We start from the raw sequence: 13488 nt of genomic DNA on the forward strand, positions 1-13488 counted from the left end.
CCGGAGGACGCACTAACCGGAAGGAGCAAAAAATTTGATTTTTTTGTTTATTTTATGGTTGCCAGTTCGTAATAGGCTTCTAAAATAAAACAAATAAATTTTTAAATGATAAAAAAAAAGTTTTTGAGACATTTTGCGGGTGTAATGCACAAGTGGTTGAGCTTAAACTAAATGACCTCTTCATTGCGCACTTTGTGCATTTTGCGCATTAACTCACATTTGGCGAAATTACGCATTCAAAAGCAGAAAAACTATAAATATAACGGAATAGGCTATGTGGTCTGCACACGCACGCTGTAAACATTTGTGTGACGTCAGCATTGCACTTCGACTGTCTCTCTCTAACAGCAGCGTTGCTAAGGCGAAGGCTAAGACTGACAGAGAGTAGTAAGAGTCTAAGAGCTTCGTGTCGCTGATACGCACACAAGCAAGGGCGCCGATCACTGATAAATACATACATTTCTAATTACGCCGTTTGATGCTTAAATTTGTTGGCAATTTTACGCTGAATTTTTTTCGTCGCTATATCCGGTTGAATTCTGAAAAATTTCGTCGGTATAAGCGGTTAGTCGCTAAAAGCGGAGACGTTGTAAGCGGAGGCGCTTTCATATAAGTTTGTATGGGGACCAACCAAGCCATCGAGTTTTCGTCGTAATAACCGGTCGGACGCTATAAGCGGAGTCGTTATAACCGGATTCTACTGTATGTATATTCTTGATCAGCGTCAACAGCCGAGACGATCTAGCCATGTCCGTCTGTCCGTCTGTCCGTATGAACACCTAGATCTCAGAGACTATAAGAGATAGAGCTATAATTTTTTTCGACAGCATTTGTTATGTTTGCACGCAGATCAAGTTTGTTTCAAATTTTTGCCACGCCCACTTCCGCCCCGCAAATCAAAAATCGAATAACAAGCGTAATTGTAACGCTAGAGTTGCGAATTTTGGTATATACAATAATAACTATAGCATTTATGATTGCTGAAAATTTGGTTGCGATCAGATAAAAATTGTAGAAGTTATTAAAGAAATAGTTTTGTATGGGCAAAAACGCTTTCTATGTATGTCTGACAATTGTATATTGTGCGTATATGGTATATACATGCTCGCCTCTATATTTATATCTGTATGAAAGAGGCACTGCGATAGCTCTATTGGTAGATTTTGCAAGCATATTACTGTTGCGGTAGTCGGGGGACTCGGGTCGAGTACACTCGCTCTGTAGGTTTCTTACTTTTTTTATATACCCGCTACCCATAGGGTAGAAGGGTATTATAACTTTGTGCCGGCAGGAAATGTATATAACAGGTAGAAGGAGGCATCTCCGACCCTATAAAGTACAGTAGATTCCGGTTATAACGACTTTCAAGGCACCGACCATTTTACGTCGTTATAACCGGAGGACGCACTAACCGGAAGGAGCAAAAAATTTGTTTTTGTTTATTTTATGGTTGCCAGTTCGTAATAGGCTTCTAAAATAAAACAAATAAATTTTTAAATAAAAAAAAAGTTTTTGAGACATTTTGCGGGTGTAATGCACAAGTGGTTGAGCTTAAACTAAATGACCTCTTCATTGCGCACTTTGTGCATTTTGCGCATTAACTCACATTTGGCGAAATTACGCATTCAAAAGCAGAAAAACTATAAATATAACGGAATAGGCTATGTGGTCTGCACACGCACGCTGTAAACATTTGTGTGACGTCAGCATTGCACTTCGACTGTCTCTCTCTAACAGCAGCGTTGCTAAGGCGAAGGCTAAGACTGACAGAGAGTAGTAAGAGTCTAAGAGCTTCGTGTCGCTGATACGCACACAAGCAAGGGCGCCGATCACTGATAAATACATACATTTCTAATTACGCCGTTTGATGCTTAAATTTGTTGGCAATTTTACGCTGAATTTTTTTTCGTCGCTATATCCGGTTGAATTCTGAAAAATTTCGTCGGTATAAGCGGTTAGTCGCTAAAAGCGGAGACGTTGTAGCGGAGGCGCTTTCATATAAGTTTGTATGGGGACCAACCAAGCCATCGAGTTTTCGTCGTAATAACCGGTCGGACGCTATAAGCGGAGTCGTTATAACCGGATTCTACTGTATGTATATTCTTGATCAGCGTCAACAGCCGAGACGATCTAGCCATGTCCGTCTGTCCGTCTGTCCGTATGAACACCTAGATCTCAGAGACTATAAGAGATAGAGCTATAATTTTTTCGACAGCATTTGTTATGTTTGCACGCAGATCAAGTTTGTTTCAAATTTTTGCCACGCCCACTTCCGCCCCGCAAATCAAAAATCGAATAACAAGCGTAATTGTAACGCTAGAGTTGCGAATTTTGGTATATACAATAATAACTATAGCATTTATGATTGCTGAAAATTTGGTTGCGATCAGATAAAAATTGTAGAAGTTATTAAAGAAATAGTTTTGTATGGGCAAAAACGCTTTCTATGTATGTGTTGTATGTATGCGTATACGTATATACATGCTCGCCTCTATATTTGTATCTGTATGCAAGAGGCACTGCGATAGCTCTATTGGTAGAGTGCAAGCATATTACTGTTGCGGTAGTCGGGGACTCGGGTTCGAGCCCGCTCGGGGTACAAAATTTTTTTTATACCCGCTACCCATAGGGTAGAAGGGTATTATAACTTTGTGCCGGCAGGAAATGTATATAACAGGTAGAAGGAGGCATCTCCGACCCTATAAAGTACAGTAGATTCCGGTTATAACGACTTTCAAGGGACCGACCATTTTACGTCGTTATAACCGGAGGACGCACTAACCGGAAGGAGCAAAAAAATTTGTTTTTGTTTATTTTATGGTTGCCAGTTCGTAATAGGCTTCTAAAATAAAACAAATAAATTTTTAAAATAAAAAAAAGTTTTTGAGACATTTTGCGGGTGTAATGCACAAGTGGTTGAGCTTAAACTAAATGACCTCTTCATTGCGCACTTTGTGCATTTTGCGCATTAACTCACATTTGGCGAAATTACGCATTCAAAAAGCAGAAAAACTATAAATATAACGGAATAGGCTATGTGGTCTGCACACGCACGCTGTAAACATTTGTGTGACGTCAGCATTGCACTTCGACTGTCTCTCTCTAACAGCAGCGTTGCTAAGGCGAAGGCTAAGACTGACAGAGAGTAGTAAGAGTCTAAGAGCTTCGTGTCGCTGATACGCACACAAGCAAGGGCGCCGATCACTGATAAATACATACATTTCTAATTACGCCGTTTGATGCTTAAATTTGTTGGCAATTTTACGCTGAATTTTTTTCGTCGCTATATCCGGTTGAATTCTGAAAAATTTCGTCGGTATAAGCGGTTAGTCGCTAAAAGCGGAGACGTTGTAAGCGGAGGCGCTTTCATATAAGTTTGTATGGGGACCAACCAAGCCATCGAGTTTTCGTCGTAATAACCGGTCGGACGCTATAAGCGGAGTCGTTATAACCGGATTCTACTGTATGTATATTCTTGATCAGCGTCAACAGCCGAGACGATCTAGCCATGTCCGTCTGTCCGTCTGTCCGTATGAACACCTAGATCTCAGAGACTATAAGAGATAGAGCTATAATTTTTTTTCGACAGCATTTGTTTCAAATTTTTGCCACGCCCACTTCCGCCCCGCAAATCAAAAATCGAATAACAAGCGTAATTGTAACGCTAGAGTTGCGAATTTTGGTATATACAATAATAACTATATTATTTATGATTGCTGATTTGGTTGCGATCAGATAAAAATTGTAGAAGTTATTAAAGAAATAGTTTTGTATGGGCAAAAACGCTTTCTATGTATGTGTTGTATGTATGCGTATACGTATATACATGCTCGCCTCTATATTTGTATCTGTATGAAAGAGGCACTGCGATAGCTCTATTGGTAGAGTGCAAGCATATTACTGTTGCGGTAGTCGGGGACTCGGGTTCGAGCCCGCTCGGGGTACAAAATTTTTTTATACCCGCTACCCATAGGGTAGAAGGGTATTATAACTTTGTGCCGGCAGGAAATGTATATAACAGGTAGAAGGAGGCATCTCCGACCCTATAAAGTACAGTAGATTCCGGTTATAACGACTTTCAAGGCACCGACCATTTTACGTCGTTATAACCGGAGGACGCACTAACCGGAAGGAGCAAAAATTTGTTTTTGTTTATTTTATGGTTGCCAGTTCGTAATAGGCTTCTAAAATAAAACAAATAAATTTTTAAATAAAAAAAAGTTTTTGAGACATTTTGCGGGTGTAAGCTTAAACTAAATGACCTCTTCATTGCGCACTTTGTGCATTTTGCGCATTAACTCACATTTGGCGAAATTACGCATTCAAAAAGCAGAAAAACTATAAATATAACGGAATAGGCTATGTGGTCTGCACACGCACGCTGTAAACATTTGTGTGACGTCAGCATTGCACTTCGACTGTCTCTCTCTAACAGCAGCGTTGCTAAGGCGAAGGCTAAGACTGACAGAGAGTAGTAAGAGTCTAAGAGCTTCGTGTCGCTGATACGCACACAAGCAAGGGCGCCGATCACTGATAAATACATACATTTCTAATAACGCCGTTTGATGCTTAAATTTGTTGGCAATTTTACGCTGAATTTTTTTTCGTCGCTATATCCGGTTGAATTCTGAAAAATTTCGTCGGTATAAGTCGCTAAAAGCGGAGACATTGTAAGCGGAGGCGCTTTCATATAAGTTTGAATGGGGACCAACCAAGCCATCGAGTTTTCGTCGTAATAACCGGTCGGACGCTATAAGCGGAGTCGTTATAACCGGATTCTACTGTATGTATATTCTTGATCAGCGTCAACAGCCGAGACGATCTAGCCATGTCCGTCTGTCCGTCTGTCCGTATGAACACCTAGATCTCAGAGACTATAAGAGATAGAGCTATAATTTTTTTTTCGACAGCATTTGTTTCAAATTTTTGCCACGCCCACTTCCGCCCCGCAAATCAAAAATCGAATAACAAGCGTAATTGTAACGCTAGAGTTGCGAATTTTGGTATATACAATAATAACTATATTATTTATGATTGCTGATTTGGTTGCGATCAGATAAAAATTGTAGAAGTTATTAAAGAAATAGTTTTGTATGGGTAAAAACGCTTTCTATGTATGTGTTGTATGTATGCGTATACGTATATACATGCTCGCCTCTATATTTGTATCTGTATGCAAGAGGCACTGCGATAGCTTTATTGGTAGAGTGCAAGCATATTACTGTTGCAGTAGTCGGGGACTCGGGTTCGATCCCGCTAGGGGTACAAAATTTTTTTATAGCCGCTACCCATAGGGTAGAAGGGTATTATAACTTTGTGCCGGCAGGAAATGTATGTAACAGGTAGAAGGAGGCATCTCCGACCCTATAAACTATATATATTCTTGATCAGCGTCAACAGCCGAGACGATCTAGCCATGTCCGTCTGTCGGTATGAACACCTAGATCTCAGAAACTATAAGAGATAGAGCTATAATTTTTTTCGACAACATTTGTTATGTTTGCACGCAGATCAAGTTTGTTTCAAATTTTTGCCACGCCCACTTCCGCCCCGCAAAACAAAAAAATCGAATAACAAGCGTAATTTTAAAGCTAGAGTTCCGAATTTTGGTATATATAATAACTACTATAGTAGTTATGATAAAAATTGTCGAAGTTATAAAATAAATATTTTTGTATGGGCAAAAACGCCTATTTACTAGGGGTCTTAGTTGCTTTGGCTGACAATCTGGTATATTGTGCCGTCTATGGTATATTTTGAATGCGGTACTATGTCGATATACCAAATATACCATTTGGTATATTTTTTAGTATTTTGCAGTATATTCGGTATATTTTGAGAAAATACCGCAAATTATATTTATTTTATTCAAAATGGGTAGCGGGTATCTCACAGTCGAGTACACTCGACTGTAGCTTTCTTACTTGTTTTTGTACCCGCTACCCATAGGGTAGAAGGGTATTATAACTTTGTGCCGGCAGGAAATGTATGTAACAGGTAGAAGGAGGCATCGCCGACCCTATAAAGTTATATATTCTTGATCAGCGTCAACAGCAGAGACGATCTAGCCATGTCCGTCTGTCCGTCTGTGTGTCTGTCCGTCTGTCTGTCTGTCCGTCTGTCCGTCCGTCCGTATGAACACCTAGATCTCAGAGACTATAAGAGATAGAGCACTAATTTTTTCGACAGCATTTGTTATGTTTGCACGCAGATCAAGATTGTTTCAAATTTTTGCCACGCCCACTTCCGCCCCCGCAAATCAAAAAATCGAATAACAAGCGTTATTTTAAAGCTAGAGTTGCGAATTTTGGTATATATAATAACTACTGTAGTAGTTATCATTCCTGAAAATACGATCAGATAAAAGTTGTGGAAGTTATTAACGAAATACTTTTGTATGGGCAGAAACGCCTACTTACAAGGGGTCTGAGTTACTTTGGCCCACAAACTGGTACATTGTGCGGTCTATGGTATATTTTGAATGGTGTACTATATCGATATACCAAACATATCATTTGGTATATTTTTAGTATTTTCTAGTATTTTCGGTTGAAAATGATACCGCAATTTTTGCCTTTATTAAAAATGGGTAGCGGGTATCTCACAGTCGAGCACACTCGACTGTAACTTTCTTACTTGTTTTTATATACCCGCTACCCATAGGGTAGAAGGGTATTATAACTTTGTGCCGGCAGGAAATGTATGTAACAGGTAGAAGGAGGCATCTCCGACCCTATAAAGTATGTATATTCTTGATCAGCGTCAACAGCAGAGACGATCTAGCCATGTCCGTCTACCCGTCTGTCCGTATGAACACCTAGATCTCAGAGACTATAAGAGATAGAGCTATAATTTTTTCGACACCATTTGTTATGTTTGCACGCAGATCAAGTTTGTTTCAAATTTTGCCACGCCCACTTTCGCCCCGCAAATCAAAAAATCGAATAACAAGCGTAATTGTAACGCTAGAGTTGCGAATTTTGGTATATACAATAATAACTATAGCATTTATGATTGCTGAAAATTTGGTTGCGATCAGATAAAAATTGTAGAAGTTATTAAAGAAATAGTTTTGTATGGGCAAAAACGCTTTCTATGTATGTGTTGTATGTATGCGTATACGTATATACATGCTCGCCTCTATATTTGTATCTGTATGAAAGAGGCACTGCGATAGCTCTATTGGTAGAGTGCAAGCATATTACTGTTGCGGTAGTCGGGGACTCGGGTTCGAGCCCGCTCGGGGTACAAAATTTTATACCCGCTACCCATAGGGTAGAAGGGTATTATAACTTTGTGCCGACAGGAAATGTATGTAACAGGTAGAAGGAGGCATCTCCGACCCTATAAAGTATATATATTCTCGATCAGCGTCAACAGCCGAGACGATCTAGCTGTTGGCACCGGATCCGTGCCTTGGTTGGTGTGCCGTTGCTCGTACTTCGAGCAATCCACTACTCGAAAACAACAACTTGTAGTGGATCAATATTTGCTGAAATCTTTATTATTTTCATTACATTATTTACATTTCATTATAATTTCATAATTTTACTTACATTCGTGCTCTGCGCACACCTTCAAATCCCTATTTTATTGTTAACAATTATTTGCCTCTGCTTGGGCTCAAATACAAATTCAAATTAAATCACGCTGCCGAAATTTGCAGCTGCATTGCTACTTCTAGCGAACGTAACGGTGAAATTCCCATGCGCAAAAGAGAATCACCGATTACAACTGCCCAGTAGGAAATGCGCTGGCGAAGCCCCAGTAGAAAATTTAGTTCGCCCGCCAACATTCCCCACCCCGTAATTCACTAGCATTCGCGTTGTGTATTACCAATTTTCAAATCTAATTTGGCTAGCTTTACGGCGGGGCGAGTCATAATACCTTCTGGAGTGCGCACAACGGCACTCCTTACCTGACCGTCTCTCGATCGGTGAACATCTACCACAACTCCTTTGGGCCAGCTGTTTCGTTTGCCATTCTCATCTGCGATAACAACAATGTCATTCACGGCGATCGAATCTGGCGGCGGATGGAACCATTTGGTACGGCGCGTAAGCGTTGGCAGATATTCTCGAATCCATTTTTTCCAGAACTGATCGGCTAACTGGCTCGAAATTCTGAATCCTTTGGCAAGCTTGTTACCATTTTGTATTTCGCTGTCTCGTTCACGAATTCCACTAGAGTGGCCCAAGAGGAAATGGTTCGGTGTAAGCGCTTCTGAGTCTGCCGATTCCAGTGGTACATATGTGAGTGGGCGTGAGTTGAGAATACCCTCCACATCAGCCAACGCAGCACGAAGCACTTCTTCTCGCAATCCACCAGGCGGCAAGATCTCCGTTAGAATGGACTTTGTTGAGCGTACCAATCTTTCCCATGCACCGCCCATGTGCGGTGAGCCTGGCGGAATGAACATGAACTCCATTTCTGGGTATTTGGTCTCCACATCCCTGGTCGATATACGCTCCACTTCATCTTTTAACACTCTACTCGCGCCTCGGAAGTTAGTCCCATTATCGGACATCATTCGTCGCGGGCAACCACGTCTAGCTATAAATGCCTTTAGAATACAAAGAAAAGAGTCGGTTGACAGTGACGTTGCGATATCCAGGTGTACGGCACGAATTGTGAGGCATGTGAACAGAACACCCCAGCGCTTCTCGTGCCGTCGTCCAACGATGATGTCGATGGGCCCAAAGTAATCCACTCCTGTATAGGTGAACGGCGCCATGTGGTGCGCCAAACGCTCACGCGGTAGACTTCCCATTTCTGGAGGCCTAGGACGCGCGCGCCTCATCCGGCATGCTGGACAAGTTTGAGAAACCTCTCTCACCAAGGCTCTCAGACCAAATATCAGGAACTTTTGCCGTAGTTCATTGACCACGATCTCGTCGTACAGATGATGGTACCGGCGATGATACGACTCAACCAGCAGAAATGTAAATCGATGTCTTCTTGGTAGGATTATGGGTCGCTTTAGGTTTACTTCGACTCCTTCTATTAGGTCGATTCTTCCCTTGACGCGCAGTATGCTCACTTCGTCCAAGTACGGAGAGCATTTGAATAGCTTGCTCTTCCGATCCATAATACTGCTTCCCGTTTTCAAGCATTTCATCTCGCTGAAATACTCGGTTTCCTGGCACACTCGTATTAGAATGATATCCATCTCGATTGGCCGCTCAAATAATAATAACTTTTTAATTCCGATCCCATGCTCTTCTTGACAATAGATCGCAAGAAATCCAATACTCGCAACTGTGCGGCTCTTAATCTCTCCAGTTTGCTGAATCTTTCTGGGTCTGGTGAGATACAGCTCAAAGGTGACATGGCTTCCAATTGCTCTTCGACGTGTTGCAGAATAGTATGGCTATGTTGGCTCGCATCAATGTTCATCTGCGGCCACTGAGAGTCATCCGAATATAGAAATTGAGGCCCTCTGAACCACCTATTCGCTTCGTTAATGACAGGCGTTCTTGTCCATTTGGTACCATCGTCGGCCACATTTTGCGCTGACGGGACCCATCTCCAGTTACTCACATCTGATCCTTCTAAGATTTCGCCAATGCGGAGTGCAACAAATTGGTGAAATTTACGAACATCCGAACGTATCCAGAATAGAACGTCTCTAGAGTCTGTCCAGAATACTTTCTTGTCAACGTGTACTGACATTTCAGACTCGATACATCTGGCCAACCTCAGTCCCAAAACAGCAGCCATGAGTTCCATGCGAGGTATCGAAATTGGTTTCAATGGAGCAACCCTTGTTTTCGACGCTACAAGACTGCAATGAACTTGATCTTCTACTTCAGCTCGGATGTATACGACGGCAGCGTATGCATTAACACTTGCGTCTACAAATGTATGCATTTCCAGACATCTAGCTGCACTAACTCCTTTCAAACATCGGGCTATACGCAGATTGTTTAACGTTGGCACCAAATCCAACCAACGACGCCAGTCTGCCTCGTCTTCTTCTTTGAGCGGCTCATCCCATCCGACTCCACTCCTCCATATATTTTGCAGAATGATTTTTGCGCGTATGTTGAAAAATCCAACAATTCCAAGGGGGTCGAATATGGTCATAATCATGCTCAGGACGCGGCGTTTAGTTGGCCGACCATCCAGAGCCTTTGCGATCGTATCTGGCTTCACCATAAACGTTAGACAATCTTCTCCAGGTTGCCACCACATGCCCAGAACCTTTTCCGGACCAACATCTGGGTAACAAATTGGCTTGTCCAACATGTCATATCTATTCTCAAGAGCACAGACCACTGCTTGAGAATTGATGTCCAGTGTCGCATGTCAAATCCTCCACCAGCATGAATTAGTTTTACAGCCTGGGCCAGCTTTGTCATCTCAGCTACTGAGTCCACAGACTGAAGCCAGTCATCGACGAAAGTGTTGCCGCAAATGGCTTTTACGGCCTCGGGATATTCAGCTTCATATCGTTGAGCATTGCGTTTCAAAACGTAACTCGCCAAGGAAGGTGAACACGATGCTCCAAAAGTCATAACTTGCATGACGTATACCTCCGGTGGCCGTTGCGAGTTTCCATCACGCCAGAGGAATCTCTGAGCTGCCTGATCCTCTGGTCGCACCCTCACTTGGTGGAACATTTCGCGTATGTCTCCCGAAATAGCAATTGGGCGTTCTCTGAAGCGTATTAGAATGCCCATCAATGATGCAAGTGTGTCAGGACCTTTTAGCAGGCAGTCGTTTAGAGACACTCCTTGGATCTTCGCTGCGGCGTCCCACACTAAACGTGTCTTCTTGTTAGGGTTGGTGACTGTAAAGATAGGAAGAAACCATGTTATATCTTTACGCGCCAACTCACTATCATCCAGGCGTCTGATGTAACGATTTTTCTTATAGTTTTCATCGTCGTTAGCATGAAGTTGCGTAACTGCGGATCTTTCGACATTTTCGATTCAAGACATTTTAGTCGCTTAAGACACATTTCATAGGAGTCAGGCAAGACCACTTTGTCGAATCTCCACAGTAATCCAGTTTGCCACCTTTTCTCGTCTGCCAAGAACGTTGTCGTTGCTTCCATGATTTGCATCGATCGCTCATCGTCTTTGGATCGTAATGGATTGATCGTAGCGACAATTCCCAGAGATTCCAAAGAAAAGTACTCTTTCAATGCAACATCCAAACTGCCAGTCTCACTACATTGGCAAATATGTAGCAGGCGTGGAATCGATGAGTATTCCTTTGCTGAGCGGCCGTAAACAGCCCAGCCAAGCCTGCAACGTGCTGCAATAACATCGTCGTCTTCACTTTCATGCAACTCCAGCGGAATAGTCCATTTAATGTTGTCGAGTCCAATGATGATTCGTGCTCGTACGTTGGAATAGGGATCTATAGGCAACGTACAGAGGTGACTCGAGACTCCAATAATTGCTGGTCGAGGCTTTGCTCTGGTAGGTCGAGATCAGACACTGTTCGCACACTTTTTAGAGTGTATCGCTGCGATTCCATGCTCGTAGCTGATACAGTGATGTCCAACGATTGCGAATTGTTTTCAACCTTAGAAACATCACCTGTCCATTTCAGGCACAATTGAGTTGCCGGTCCTTCTAGCTCGAGCTCTTCAGACAAGGATCTTTCAATTAAAGAACAAGCAGCTCCTTCATCGGCCAAAGCAAATGTTTTCACAGATTTGGATTTGCCGTGGATCGTTATCGGGATATAGCGAAAGAGAGGGCTACTCGCCGTCTTTCCATGAAACATGATTGAAGACTCCTCCTTATTGGCAGATCGGTGCACTGTTTGCCCAGTCAGCTTTCTGCCATCATTACCTGCGGCGGTATGCAGCAGTACGTGGTGAATTGATTTGCATCCATCGACGCCACAGGTTTCTTTAGCTTTGCAGTTTCGTACCAGATGCCGCCAGAAACAACAGAAACATAGCCGTTTCGATTTCACAAACTCCCAGCGCTGTTTAACGTTCAATGCTCGAAAGTCGACACATTCCGACAGTCGGTGCGTGCCTCCACATTTTGGGCATGTAGTCTTCTCTGATTCTCCATGATGCTGTCGCTGTTGAGTCTCCTCATTGTTGTCGCTAACACTGTGCACAAACAACCTTTCTTTTGAAGCTTTGGCTGAGGTCGTTCGTCCGACATCATACGGAGTTACCATACTGGCACACATTGCCACATTGAAAAGCCAATTGTCGAATGTGGCCATGTTGACGCTTTGATTCGCCAATCGGTGTCGACCCCAGTCCAACTTCATACTGCTCGGCATCTTTGCGACCAATTCGTTCAACAAGACATGATCATGCAAAAAGTCATGAAGACCCAATGCAGACATAGTTGCGCAGTAATTTTGGACAGCAAGGGCTAGTCGAATGACGGAGTCTAAATTATCTGCCTTTATCGCTGGCTCGTCTCTCAATTTTCCTTGTAACGCGGCGTGTACTATTTCTGGTCGGCCATACAGCATTCTCAATGTTCCAATTGCATACGGCACTGTATCTGGCACCATCAATTTTCCGCGTACCGCTTCCAGTGCCTGGCCCTTAAGACACTTCTGTAAGCGTATAAGATTTTCCTCGTTACTGAATCCACATCTTTCCGTCGACTGCTCATAATTGCTAATGAACAGCAGCCATTCGTCAGGCTTTCCAGTGAAAGTAGGTAGATCTCGGCTGATGACATGTCGTGCACTGATTTGAGCGGCCGTCAAAGCCCACTCTAGCCAATGAATTGGCAGCGTGCATGTCATTTGGTTGTTGGAGATTACTGGGCAATCCCATTGATCCCGGCTGTGGCAATCCATTGATTATACCACCCATCGCTGCTGCAGTGTTCGCTTGATATGGCATTGTCAATCCTCCACGAGATGAATCCATATGGAGCTTGTTCACCACCGTGCCATATCCCGAACTATCAAAGTACATTTGTGTGTTTGCCGGTTTATGCTGGATAGGAGTTGATGAACTCGACGATGTGCTGATTCCATATGACGAAGATGAGCGGCCTATATTTGCTGCTCCATTGCGCTCAAAACCCGCGACAGCTGCCTGCACATTAACGGCTTCATGTAAACCATTGGCGGGTCCAATTGGATCTTGAGGAGCAGCTCCATCTAATTGCTGACCATCACTCGTCATCTCTTTTCCAGGCACGTGTTCCTCCCGATTTGCCATAGTCGTGGTTGAGGTTATGTCACGACTCCAATTGCAAACTTTCAAAGTGCTCCACACACAATATATGTATCTCCATAAACTGATATTATTCCAGATTCAGACTGAATGTTTCCGATGAGACTGATTTATTCAGAATGAGACTGAATATTTCAGAATGAGACTGAATATTTCAGAATGTTGGCACCGGATCCGTGCCTTGGTTGGTGTGCCGTTGCTCGTACTTCGAGCAATCCACTACTCGAAAACAACAACTTGTAGTGGATCAATATTTGCTGAAATCTTTATTATTTTCATTACATTATTTACATTTCATTATAATTTCATAA

The 13488-nt window shown here is 42.7% G+C and overlaps 1 protein-coding gene across 1 annotated transcript; it reads right to left on the minus strand.

Moving 5' to 3' along the window:
* Positions 1-7918: 7918 nt before the first annotated feature.
* LOC132797767 (uncharacterized) lies at positions 7919-9169 on the minus strand (the record flags this gene model as incomplete). The annotated part of the gene is made up of 1 exon (XM_060809547.1): positions 7919-9169. A coding segment is annotated over exon 1 (1251 nt), but the record flags the coding sequence as incomplete, so codon positions are not given.
* Between the last annotated feature and the right edge of the window lie 4319 nt (positions 9170-13488).

The sequence above is a fragment of the Drosophila nasuta genome, unplaced genomic scaffold, assembly GCF_023558535.2.
Source record: "Drosophila nasuta strain 15112-1781.00 unplaced genomic scaffold, ASM2355853v1 ctg191_pilon, whole genome shotgun sequence".
Classification (NCBI taxonomy): domain Eukaryota; kingdom Metazoa; phylum Arthropoda; class Insecta; order Diptera; family Drosophilidae; genus Drosophila; species Drosophila nasuta.